The sequence below is a fragment of the Dromiciops gliroides genome, chromosome 2, assembly GCF_019393635.1.
Source record: "Dromiciops gliroides isolate mDroGli1 chromosome 2, mDroGli1.pri, whole genome shotgun sequence".
In the NCBI taxonomy this organism is placed as follows: Eukaryota; Metazoa; Chordata; class Mammalia; order Microbiotheria; family Microbiotheriidae; genus Dromiciops; species Dromiciops gliroides.
The window spans coordinates 82,989,619-83,002,785 of record NC_057862.1 but is presented as its reverse complement, the minus strand read 5'-3'; the positions used below and the strand labels follow the sequence as shown (position 1 = coordinate 83,002,785).

General features: G+C 38.0%; 1 protein-coding gene across 1 annotated transcript; it reads right to left on the bottom strand.

The window, feature by feature from the left end:
- Window positions 1-372: 372 nt before the first annotated feature.
- Window positions 373-12,427, bottom strand: ANKRD1 (ankyrin repeat domain 1). The gene is made up of 9 exons (XM_043986098.1): window positions 12,222-12,427; window positions 11,285-11,464; window positions 9,242-9,379; window positions 8,825-8,932; window positions 7,252-7,350; window positions 5,307-5,405; window positions 5,014-5,112; window positions 4,815-4,913; window positions 373-1,283 (listed from the first exon to the last, which is right to left on the bottom strand). The coding sequence occupies exons 1-9, from the start codon at window positions 12,246-12,248 to the stop codon at window positions 1,173-1,175; spliced, it is 960 nt and encodes a 319-aa protein (XP_043842033.1). The 5' UTR covers window positions 12,249-12,427; the 3' UTR covers window positions 373-1,172.
- Window positions 12,428-13,167: the final 740 nt, after the last annotated feature.

The following is a 13,167-nucleotide window of genomic DNA, read 5'->3' as shown; positions in this document are numbered from 1 at the left end:
CAATGGGGGAGTGTGTTTTTCTCTACATATTCCATGCCAGGCTCTTGCTCTTGCATGTCCCTTTGTACTATTCAGTTAATTAGTCCTTATTAACTGACCTACAGCAAGAAATTTGTTCTTGGGTTTTGTTTTGTTTTTTTTTGTTTGTTTTGTTTGGGGGTTTCTTTTCCCCCTAATCATTCTCTTTCCCCACCACTAGATGTCTCCTGCTACCCAGCTCCGAGGCTGTTTGGGGTCATTGTCATTCTCCGCAAGCCTGTTAGGGTGAAAGAGACAGGAAGGAGGCTGCCTCTCCAATTCTCTGAAATGTCCATTGGTACTTGGGTTTTTTCCGGGTTAATAAGGAGCTAAAACGAGGCTTTTACAAGAGCGTTCAAGTTTATTGTTTTAATTACGAATACAAAATGTACATACAAAGCAATAGAAATTTACACATTTACAGTTGGGTGCACATTCTCTAGGTTTGTGTTGCATTCTGTGTAATGCGACACGCTGGCTTTGTTCCCTTCCCCTGCCCGACACTCTCACATTCATAACAATCTCTCTGAATCCAACTCTCCCCTGGTCTCACTACAGATTCCTGGGGCTTGGTCAAAATACCAGTCAGTCCAGTCCAAGGAGCAAAAAAACCCAGCATACTTGACTTTGAATATTCTTAGACTTTAATCACTTTCCTTTCCCACCAGCCTCCTTTCACTGTCTTTTTTGCTGAATTTAGCGCCAGCAGCAAAACTTCGGGAGAGAAAACAGACCACAATGCCCGCCTTGAAGTTCCTTACACTCTTGTTGGCCAGGAAAATGGCCACTGTCTAATATCAATGGGCGTTTGTAATGCCGCTGGCTAATTAGATTTAGCAACTATGTACCGGAACTCGGGAGATTTTACACGATAATTAAGCTTTGATTACCAAAGCAGCGATCTTGAAATCTGTGGCTCTCACTAGCAACCAAATAAATAAATAGGAATAAATAAGAAAAATAAATAAAGCAAATTCACATTGATCTAAATGGAATTTTCATGTCTCTGCTTTTTAAAATTGTGCATCTTATTCACGTTTTAGCACTTTCACTAAACACCGCTTCAGAACTAGATATGTAAGGTGAAAACAGGTTTCCTTGGGGTCCCCCCCCCTCACAATCCACCCTCAACAGTCTGGCAGCTGTTGGCTTCTTTAGAATGTGGATATGCGAGAGGTTTTGTATGAGTTCTCTTTAAGACTGTCAAATATCGCTTTCGTGCCGTTCTGCCACTGAAGAACGAGATCCATTGGGGTTTTCCCATCCTGTTCAGAAGAGAAAGGAACATTTTACTTCTAGGTGGAAGGAACTGATAAAGTCACAGCTACAGTATCTGTTTGTTGTTTAAATTCAGCAACGTATGATCCATTTTGCACGTTTCTCGTGATGTGCACTTTGCAGCTAATGATGTTCAGGATGTACAGGAGGCCTTTGTTGTAACTTAGGTTCCCAGGGCAGTACTTTTGAACTCCTCCAAGCCATTTAGGCAATGTTGGGAAAGAGTTGCCATGCGCTGTTTCTTCCCTTTTCTTTTGAGTCACACACCGGTGCCAGAATAGTCAGGATAATCCATGTAAAAATTATTTGGATTTGCTATCAATTACATACATATATTTAGAAATTTACTTCTATCCTGTAATTTACCGATTGTGCTTTTATTTCTTCTACTGGGGAAATAGTCCCGCTATTTCTACACCCACATGTAAAGGTGAACCTTGTTTTAAGAAAATCTAAACTTAATAAAATAGATAAGAATCTAAGAAATGCCATACTTCGTGAGAACTCTGGCTCATGTAGCCCAGGAGCATGTCTCTGAGAACAACCTAAAGAAGTTTTGCCCAGAGAGTATGATCATCCCTCATGATGTCAACTTAAAAAGGTTAGAATTGGGGCAGCTAGGTGGCACAGTGGATAAAGCAGCGGCCCTGGATTCAGGGGGACCTGAGTTCAAATCCGACCTCACACACTTGACAATAGCTGTGCGACCCTGGTCAAGTCACTTAACCCTCATTGCCCCACCAAAAAAAAAAAAAAAGGTTAGAATAGTCCCAGAACATATGTATTTTTTTCTCAGCTGCCTTAGTAGCTGAGTGTATCACCATGCCTGGCTAGTGAACTTTAAAAAATATTTTTTTATATATTGCAATATAGTTAGTTGGTTTCCTTTATAATCCTAGATGTTTTATTTTCTGCTTTTAAAAGCATTATTTTGAGAAGGGGTCCCTAGGTTTCACCAGACTTGCCAAAGGGAAGAGTAGTTATATATGTGATAAAAGGATTTTCTTCTCTCCCAAAAGTTTTTCTGAAGTAGTGAGGGTTTTTTTAAATTTTTATTTGTGATATGTAATTAAATTCCATACATATATAAACATAGATATAACACATATGACATATGTAATGTATATTTTCTGTTATTAGATTTAGATATATCTAGATATATTCTAATACCTATAACTTAGTATTTTAAATCCTTCCTCTTCCTTTTTTTTAAACAAGCAGTTTTCTTTTTTTTTAACAGGTAAATAACTGTTTTATAAATAATGTATACATATCAATTTGTATAAATAACATATATGACAAGTTTGTTTAAAGTAATTACTATATGATGGAATATTACTGTGCAGTAAGAAATTACAGTATGACTTCAAAAAAGCTTGGAAAGACATGTATGAAATGTATTGGGAAGTGAGCAGAACCAAGAGAACACTGTACACAGAGACAGCAGTATTGTTCGATGAAGAACTGTGAATGACTTGACTATTCTCAACAATACAATAATCCAAGACAATCCCAAAAGAAATAGAGTTTTATAAGTGCACTTATAAATGTTTCGATTTTCATATAAATTCCAAATGGAATAAATGCATTACGTAAAGTGAGGTGCACCTGTGGTTTAGGAAATATAAAATGTTTCTGATAAATACTACATTTAAGGTGGTGTTTTTAATTAATTGCACTAATTAGAGATAATGAAGCTTAAAAAGGTAGCTCAGGGGTAGAATCATTCGATTTGTTTTGCACAAATAAATCTATATAAACTTCCTCTCCATATTCCCTTTTTATGTACACCTGCCTCAGGATTTGTAGTTCATAAAGGATAAATAATTAAAACCAAGGCCATTTTAAAATGAAATTGTATCTTCTAGAACTGTTACATCTTCCTTTTTTCAATATCTGTTTTCTAGGTGCCATTTTGCCATCAAAGTTTAAGAACAGAGATCACGCCTTATTTATTCTTGCTTTAACATGAATTCATTTATGAAGTCTCTCCTACATACCAAGCACTTTCATAGATTCTCAATGAGATACAAAATTAAGATACAGTCCTTTCCCTAATGGAGCTTACAAGTGATATGGCACATATGCAAATAACCATAATAGAAATTAAAGCATAAGAGACACAATTTGTTGTGCACAATGTATTGTACACAGCAGGTGCCTAATAAGTGTTGAATGAATAAATTCTATTTACTTTTAGAATAAGTGATTCTGATCACACAGTGGATACTCAGTATTGTTTTATGTCAGGGAAATGGAAGGAGGGATGATTATATGCACAACTCATAAATTAAATTAATAAATTATTTATGGAGGGAAATATATTTAATTCAAATGGGGGGTGTAGTTGTTTTTTACATTATAAGAGGATTTGTCTTAAAATAATTCACAGGGTTGGGTTTGGGTTTTTTCAGTGCTATTATTTTTATCATCTTGTTAATGGAATATTTAAGGAATACCTGAAGGCAAATTGAAGTGAAGGGTTATAGCAGTTCTCTCAAAATGTTGACAAAAGAATGTCCTTTAAAAAAAAAGTCTGGGGGAGCTGGTGGAAGGCAGAAAGAGGAGGGCAAAAGGGAGGATGGTACCTAAGTTATCTAACTTGGATGTCAACATTAACTGGAATTCACTACATCATTGCTCTGCTCTCTCCATTCTAAAATTTTTGAATATTTCAGTAAGAGAAGGAGTGGGAGGGGTAGCTACCTCTCTAAATGCCCCATTGGGCTTAACTCAGCTGTTGGTGTTCAAAGCAAGCGGTATTTCAGTGACTCATGTGTCTTACTGTGAAAGTGAATGCTTCTGATTGTTCTCATCTAGAAGTCCAAACTTAGAGTTCGGAAGGAAATATTTTACATAGAAAGGAAGCAACTTTGAAGTGGAAGCAGCCACTGTATTCCAAGAACAGGGCTTTGCATTGCAGAGCTTTTCTTTTGTTGAGTAAAAAAGCAAATTAATAGTAATCAAAATATCAGTCAAAGGATTCACTTAACTTACCTCTGGCCAACTGACCTGTCTTTCCTGCTGTCACTATGGAAAACATTGGTGATTTTGGAAGAGACTATTGACTCTCCTAAAAGAGTCACAGAAACCCCTAAAATGAGTAGCTACATGAATTTTTTTTTTGAAGCTGTATTTAGGGCAGAGCCAGGAAGGACAAGGCATTCATGCACCCTAGGAAAAGTTTGAAAATTGTACCTTTTCTGTGTTATTATTAGGTAGAAGCTTTGAACTTTTATGTGTGTATTATGGGGCTATAACTCATGTTACTTGATTTATCATAAAATACCTACATGCCATAGGGAATATTCAAAAGCACAAAAATGTGCACTTTTACATAAAAATATTATTGAAAAGCATCCTTAATTGTTTTTGCCCTACCTCCCCTTGCCCAATATGCCCACCCTGTGTAGTACAGTTTAGGTTTCCTGCATTGCCCTACCCCCAGTCTCGGCCTTTATTAAAGGGACTTCAGTAGATAGGAACATTTAGTAAATGATGTACTACAAAGTACTCACGCAGTTCTTGGCACTGAGATTTGCTCCATACATAATCAACAGTCTTATCATTTTGTAACGGTTCAACCTGACAGCATCATGGAGAGGTGTGTCTCCTTCCTAAGAGAATTAGAATAACCAAGGTCAAGGAAGGAAGCAACAATCCCTTACCCAAGTGCTGTTAGCACTTGGAGGAAGAATTTCAGTCCAGTTGACTTACACGGTCTCTGGCATTAAGGTCAGCTTCACATGCGATGAGGTGTTCCCCGCACTCGTACCGGCCTGTTCTCACAGCCACATGCAGAGGTGTACTGAGCAGCTAGATAATCATAAGTGTTGACAGTCAGAGACACGTAATAAGAAAAGAACCCACCCAACTTTCTTCTTAGTTACCAGCCTACCATAGCTGGAAAGAGAAGACGAAATCAACGATGGAATTTTCACATGAGTAGTAAGACCTTAGAATGGTAGTAATAATAGTAGTAAGATCACTGCTAAGCTAAGAAGTTTTACCTTATCTCGAGCATTGACATTTGCTCCTTTGTTTAGTAAAAACTTCAGAACGTCCAGGTTCCCACCACGACATGCCCAGTGAACAGCAGTGGACTCAAGCTACATCAAGAAAGTAAAAGAATATGATGAGCTGTATGCTAAAAGAGCAACCCACTGAAACAGGTGGAACATATCCCCTTAAAAATCAGTCATGGCAAGAGTATTGGGGGCAGAGGGGGCGGGGCGGGGCACAGAGGTTGGTACCAAGGTGCTCCCGATTATTGAGATCTTATTTGCCCTTTTGGTTGTGGACAATTGTTTCTCCTCACTTTCAGTTTAAAAGTAAGTATAAGTCTGTGTTCCATCTAGATCTTAACATTCTACTGGACAGGTATTATTTCTATTTCTGTATATCTGAACAACCTGCAGGCTCTTAATAAATGTTAGTGATACATAAGTAGGCAGAATGTGCACTCTCAGAAGTGGGAGCCAAAACAATAGAAGCTTAAAACAGATCTTAATTCTGATTTGAAACATTGTGCCTGTTCACTGTTTTCCTCACCCAATCTGTTGATACAATTTTCAGTAGTCATGGATGCTGACAACTTCTGGACCTAAAATTTACAGCTACTGCATGCTATACATATTAATAGAAGCTTCCGCCACAGCAGCTACCTTTAATGAGATTTTGGCTTTTGGAGTCTCACTTGCCCCCAGTGTTAGTGTTTACATTGTTAAGGGCTAAAATTCTAGCTAGTCTGTCTAAAATATCTAATGAGTGGTCGCCAATAAATTATAAGCTTTAACAAGAGTTACTTTTAAGCATTTATTAAGGAGAATAAGAATTTGGTAAAGAGAGAGAGAAAGGCCTAGATCCCTATCTATTAAAGGGAGAGCACATTTCTAGCTCCGCTCTCCACCAGAGTCCCCAGGAAAGAGAGCGAGACCGAGGGCCAGTCTCTTCCTTCCTCCTCCCACTAGCCTGCGTTACTTCCTGACGCCAAAGAAAAGACTCCTGTTCTTGCCCTCAAAGACCTTTGTTTCATGGGCGGAACTCTTCTACAGTAAGTCTCCAGCAGGTGGCGTCATTCCAATCTTTACAACATCCAAATCCCATGTAGGGACCCAGCTGCCAGTAGTTTTTGTTTTTTATTTGTTTATTTATAATTCTCTGTATTTGACTTGAAATCGAAGTAAAGATCTTTTTTTTAAGATCTTTAAAAAAAAAATCTATTTCCTCCAGCCTTATGGCTCACCCTTTGTTACATTACCCCCAAGTTAAATTTTGTTTGAAGAATTGAGCAACTCCATAAGGTGTATGAATCCTTGCTGAAGTCACATTCAGTTCTTGAGGCCTCTAGAGGGGGCACTTTTCATAAACCCTCTTCATTTAGCACATGCTGAAGTTCAGAATCTCACTGATGCAGTAGGCAAAGGCACACATCTGAGTGTACAGCCTTGGTATGCTGCTGATACCATGTCAGCCTCAATGAGTAGAGAGAGAGATTGTATGTTATGAGAGGGCAATGTATTCAAAGAGACAAATGGACTATTTTTTCTCTAAAGTGCTACCGACTCAATCATGACACAGCACCCAGATCACAATGAACACTGTTCAAAACCAGATTTCCATTCTTTCCCTTATATATTCCTCCCCTTCCTGTTTAGAGCTTGGGGAATATATATTATTCCCTATGACTATTTTCAGCCACTGTCCTTTTAGCTTTCTGTAGAAGAGTTCTCCTTTTTTATGACCTGACCTTTCTCAGATATTTCAGCCAGATATTTCAATGTTTCTTGTTTTTTCTTAACTGTCAAGTACTCTATTCATCTTTTACAAAGTTTAAAAGCTATGCTGCCTTGGAAAAGGCTCATCTATAAAATGGAGAGGTTGAACTAGATAACTTCTGAGGCCCTTTCCAGCTTAGCACTAGAAAGGAAAGAAGGAAGGAAGAAAAATATTTACCATATCACGGAATTCAATTTGGGCTCCAGAATCCACTAACTTTTCCACAATGACCAAATGTCCTTGGGAGCATGCTCGGTGAAGAGCTGTCCGTTTGTACTATTGGAAAAAAAAAAGACAAAAGAAAGAAGGGTGGCAATAAATAAAGCTCTGCAGAAATCCATTCCTTCCTCCTCAAAGTGATAGGTTGCTTGACTCTTGGGTTTTCTAGTGCTTAAGATGTTGGTGTCAAGTTTACTAAAAGTCCATAGCAAACTCCCAGTGCTGAGCTGCTTATCAGGTATATAACAAAGGTTTTGAGGTCTGTGGTGTGGCATGCAAATTTAAAAGGTTCAGAGGCACTTATATTTTTTGAGTTTTTTCTTTATTACACGTTGTACATGCATTGTTTACTCGGCACTTGCCATAAAAAATAAAAGTTACCTTCCATCTGAGGATGTGGCTATGTCAAATAGAAGATTCATTTTGTAGCTGAGCTCAATGGCTCATCTGTTTCATTTCATAGTCATGAAATACAGAGTTTTGAAGAATTTTCACAAATAAAAATAATTCACACTTACATGACACTTTGTGGTTATTATAAAAATAGGTTCTCAGTCTTACAGATATAGGATCTACCACAAAGCAGACATTTGTAAGTATAAGATGACATCAGAGGTCCCTTCTTTTCTCTCTCTATATGATTCTACGACCCCAATTTTGCAAATGAAGAAACTAAGTCTCAGGGGGACTCACAGTCTTGGCCAAAGACAGCTAATCAATGGTGCAATCAAGACTAGACACTAAGCTTCCTGAGTTCAGATAGATTGCTTTATTGATAGTGACCCTTTGCCTCTGGAACCATGATAAAGGGATCTAATACCTTTGCTGAGTTTGTTTCAAATTTATAACTTAGTATGTTTTGTTGCAAACGAATAATAAGAATAAGAAACTATGTTTCTCTGTGGTTAACGTGACTGGTCTGAATAATGGCAATAATAAGTATCTTTTGCTCCACCCATCTGAAGGACCTTTTAATAAATTAAGCTATATAACATTTACTTTGTTAGAAGGGAAAGTTCTTTGCAGGCATATATTATGGGCACCAGTAGTAAATGACTGTGATGGAAATAACCAAAGGCATCAATAGCAATTGGAGTTAAGTGACTTGCCTAGGGTCACACAGCTAGTAAGCATTAAGTGTCTGAGGCCGGATTTGAACTCAGGTCCTCCTGACTCCAGGGTCCATGTTCTATCCACTGTGCCACCTAGCTGCTTTTTTTGATAGCATATAATTTTATAAAAGCATTAAACTATTTCTTAAAAAATCAGACAAAGGCAAGACTTAATGAATAGGTAAGCAGAGCTTGGTGCTAGGAGATAATTATTTGAGCTATCCAAGTTCCTTCTTGTTGCATTTGGCTGGATTATTCCACAGGTGACAAGGTCTGGTGAAAGTGTTTCCAGCTGCTAAATTTGAGGGTGCTTCTCAAGAAAGTTGTGGTGAAGTATCAGAAACATAAAAGGGACAAGATCTGGGGAAAGGGGAGAAGGTCTTGATGAAAACTTATTAAAGCATAGCTAAGGGACTTACTTCATCACACACATCTGGATCCTTCTTGTCAGACAAGAATTTTTCAATTACTGGCAGCTTGTTCTCCAGCGCAGCTTTCAGAAATCTCTGCACATCCACTGGTTCTGTCTAATGATCAGGACAATTGCACGTATGTTACTGTGCATGCTCTAACAGTCAGCCAGTCACCAAGCATTTATTAAGCACTAGTTACTCTAGGTCAGGCACTGAGCTAAGCACTAGGGGTACAAAGAAAGGCAAATATATGGTCCCTGCTTTCAAGGAGCTCACATTTTAATGGGGGAAAGTATGCAAATAATTATGTTTATATAACAAATACATATTGTGAATGGAAGGTATTCTTGGAGAAAAAGACTCATCACAGACATCCAGACAACCATTCAGACACTAGACTACACTTTTTACTAAAGTCCTTACAATAATTTCTGGTTCAGGTTCCTTCGAAACTGGAACTTTGATTTTCTTGTATTTTTTTCTTTTCTTTAGTTGAATGATAGTTTCAAGGTCTTGTAAATTTTCAAGCTTTGATCTTTGTTCCAGTTTTTTCTTCTTGAGCTGAAAAACAAAACAAAACAACAAGCTAGCATGGCACACTCTGGTGACCCTTCTGCAGAGAGCTCCCTGGGGCAGGTATTCTTCACCTTTTGGGGATCCTGGTCCCCTTTGGCCAACTGGTAAAGCCTATGGAACCCTTCTCAGAATAATGTTTTTATATGCATAAAGTAAACACATAGGATTACAAAGTAGACCAAGTGGATATTGAAATAGTCTTCAAAAATATTTAAAAAGATTTTTAAAAGTTCATGTCCCATAGGTTAGGAACTCCCTGCTCTAGGCTTTATCTACTTGCATAATATGAATGAGTGGGGACAATCATTTATATAGTTCAAGGAAATTTTGTTTTTTACCTTAATATAGACATTTTAGATTAAAGTAGAAGTCTGGACTTGACTTCCCATTTCACTCTGCATGTCTGTGCAAGTGTAGGAAGAGACTGAGCCCTAAATGTTGATACTTCCATAGTAAAGAGAGCTCAGCTCTTCACAGTTGTCATCATCAGCACACAAGGTGTGATGTGGTAGGGAAAATGGTTTTAGGAAGTAAAGCAAGCTAAGATACACCCCTACCTCTGCCTCTATCTAGTTGGGGATCCTGGACAAACCACTTAACCTTTCTAAGTTTCAGCTGACTTACGAACTGAAGTGGTTGAGTCCCTTTGAGTCCCTTCCGGTTCTACCACTAATTCTCTGAGACTCACATTTCTTTCTCTTGATTGCACATAATTTAATCATTTGGATAAAGCTATGGACACTAATAAAATAAATCTCAAATCATTTAAAAAAGAGACCTATAGAGACCTGGTGTCCAAGGACCTGGATTGAAATCCCAGTTCTGCCACTTGCTGGCAATGTTACCTTGAATAAATCATTTAATCATGATTGGCCTCAAGTTTATTCATTTGTAAAATGAGAAAATAAGTCTGAAAGATTTCCAATGCCCCTCCTAAATCTATGACTCTATACCCTATTCTTTGAAACACATGTAATCCTGTGATTCTAACATTTGCCTGTGACTACACATTTTACTTCTTCACTAGTAGATTAGTCACACTTGAAACTCCATTCTGTAGGTTGAGTGGCTACAGAGGCAAGAAAATCATAGAAAGTAAAGGCACTTATTTAGGGTCTTAATGGTGGACAATATACCTTATAATTGAGGGAAAAGTCATCCTCTTAATTTGAATTGGTCTCTAAGACATATCACCTTTCCATTTCATTTTGTTGTATGCAAACCTGATCACAGAAAATGTAAGGGTTGACTTGGGATCCAGTGGTGATAGTCTAAGTTGTGATTAAGCTTCTTAGAATCTGTCTCTTTGAATAACTTGACTTATTCCAATAATTGCCTCCATTTCCATCTCATTCTGCATGTCTGTGCAAGCATAGAAATAGACTGAACGCTAAGTGTTGGTGCTTTCATAGTCAAGAGACCTCAGCCTTTACAGTTATTATCATTAGCACACAAAGTGTGATGGGGGTGGGGGAAAAAGTTTGAGGAAGTCAAGTAAACTAAGCTGCATCCCTAGCTCTGCCACTATCTACTTGTGGGCAAATCACTTAATTTGTCCAATTCAAAGATTTTTTCAAAAGACTTTATGCTATCTTAGCAGGAGATTTAGGTTATAGGGGACTTTAGAGATCATCTAGTTCAACTCGCTCCTTTTACAAGTGGGGAAACTGAGCCTTAAAGAGATAAGATGCCATTTGAGGTCAGTCAGCTAGTAAGAAGAAGAACCAGAATTCAAACCTAAATTCTCACCCTCCAGACTCAGCACTCCTCCTACTTCACCACACGGTGTCCCTGCTTTTAATGATTTTCTTGGCCCCATTTCTACCTGGCCAAGATTTGGGAGGACAGAAGAAAAAAATCATAGGTTGCTGCCCAATTTTTTTTTCTTACCTCTGCCTCTCGCTGTTTCTCATTTTGTAAGGCTTGACGTTCCCAGGTCACTGACTGTCTTGGAAGTGTCTTTAGGTCCTCTTGCTTCTCCAATGTCACAGCAGCTTCATATTCTCCATTTCCAAAGTCCTCTGGGAGGAAGTCCCTGGTCTCCCTGCTCTCATTCTTCTTCCCTGTCACCTATAAAGGGAAATGCAAGATCAAAGGCAAAAGGGCATTGTCTCAGGTAAATGCCCATGAAGGATGCTGGATTCTCCTCTAGCTGCTGATTCTCTAGGGAAATTCTTTCTTTGGTAGAAAGAGTAGCCCTAGATTCCAAGTTATACTTTGATGAAAGGACTAGCCACAGATATTCTCAGGCTGTCATGATATGATTCCTTTTCACTATACTGGGCAAATGAAGGATTAGTTTAGATAGATATGTTTTTAAAATACCTTTTTTGTTTGCTTAATCAAAGTCTCCCCCCTCACTTGTTCCCCAATTATTAGAAACTCATAAGTGTAGTTCTTTAAAAGTTTTACCACAAATAAATAAAAAAATACTTTATTAAAAAACTTTTACCATTGAGTTCTTAGAATGTTTTAAAATGTTATATTATTTAATTCATCCCAATATCCTTGGCTTTTATCAAGTATATCCATTCTTCTCAGGTATTTTGATAAATATGACTCCATTCAGCTTTTAGCAATAAATCAAAAAGAGACAGCCATAACTCAAAATATGCCATTAATTTACTATCAGACATCTCCATTTTTTAATCAATGGCATGTCCTATCAAATTATAATAAACTTTCCACATATGGTTTGGACAAATGAAAGAAAATAGCATCCTCTTTTCCCAATAGCAAATAGACCTGCATCTCGAGTCTACAGAAATTCTAAAACAGGTTTTTAAAAATTCATACATATATAACAAATATGTAAATCTGTACCTACCAGATCCTCTACTTTCAGCAGCATCATCTTTGCCAGTCCTTGGTTTCTAGACAACGATCTTATTAGAGGACACCCCCAAGTCAGTTCTGCTGAGACCCACTAACCAATGAGGCCTATATATATATGATGGAAGGAGGAAGGCTGAATGAGATAATCTTCCAACCTGGGAACCCAAATAACCTCCTTGCCCCTCCCACCACTAGTCAACTCAGAGGCAGGTGAATGTTCATTCCAGACCCAGTGTCTGTAAGTCAGGAAAGCACAGGGAGGGAGGGGCATTGCAGTCTAACCACACTGAATATGTGAATCAGGGAGAAATGTGAGATGCCCATTCCACTTTCAGTGACTACATAGCTCAGCAATGCTAGTCATCTGATCCATCAAGTGCCCATGGGACAGCTGTCTGTTGATATTGCACCATATCTCTACATTTTTTTTTCTCCTTCCTTGCCAGCTTTCGAATGAGTAACACATCAAGAAAATGTAAATGCCCCATGTATCACACTCACAGTAATATCTTTCTGATAAGCAGACTTATCAGCACTTCCCTTAAGGGAAATGAGGCTTCAGGACATGTAAACAGCTTTAGAGGACAGGACTTAAGTTCCTGATGGCACTTGTCTATATCTGTTTGGAATTCTCTTGAGGGTTATTGAACCAGAATGATGTCTGGGGCTAAAAAGACCCCATGACATGATACATTGCCATCATTAGAAGAACTCAGAAGTATCCAGCTATGCATTTTCATTTAATGTTGTCACTGGACCTAATATAGCACACTGTGTCTCTCAATCTCTGTATTTTTTTTAAAAGAAAAATTGTACCCTTTAAAAAATATATTCTGTTTGGTTTTTTTTTGTTTATTTTGTGGGGCAATGGGGGTTAAGTGACTTGCCCAGGGTCACACAGCTAGCAAGTGTCAAGTGTCTGAGGCCAGATTTGAACT

Excerpts from the sequence above, each read along its gene's own strand:
- ANKRD1 (XM_043986098.1), bottom strand. The coding sequence starts at position 12,248 with ATGATGCTGCTGAAAGTAGAGGATCTG. Across the intron at positions 7,351-8,824 it reads ATCCAGATGTGTGTGATGAA|TACAAACGGACAGCTCTTCA; the intron begins GTAAGTCCCTTA and ends TTTTTCCAATAG. Across the intron at positions 1,284-4,814 it reads ATCTCAGTGCCAAGAACTGC|GATGGGAAAACCCCAATGGA; the intron begins GTGAGTACTTTG and ends TCTTCTGAACAG.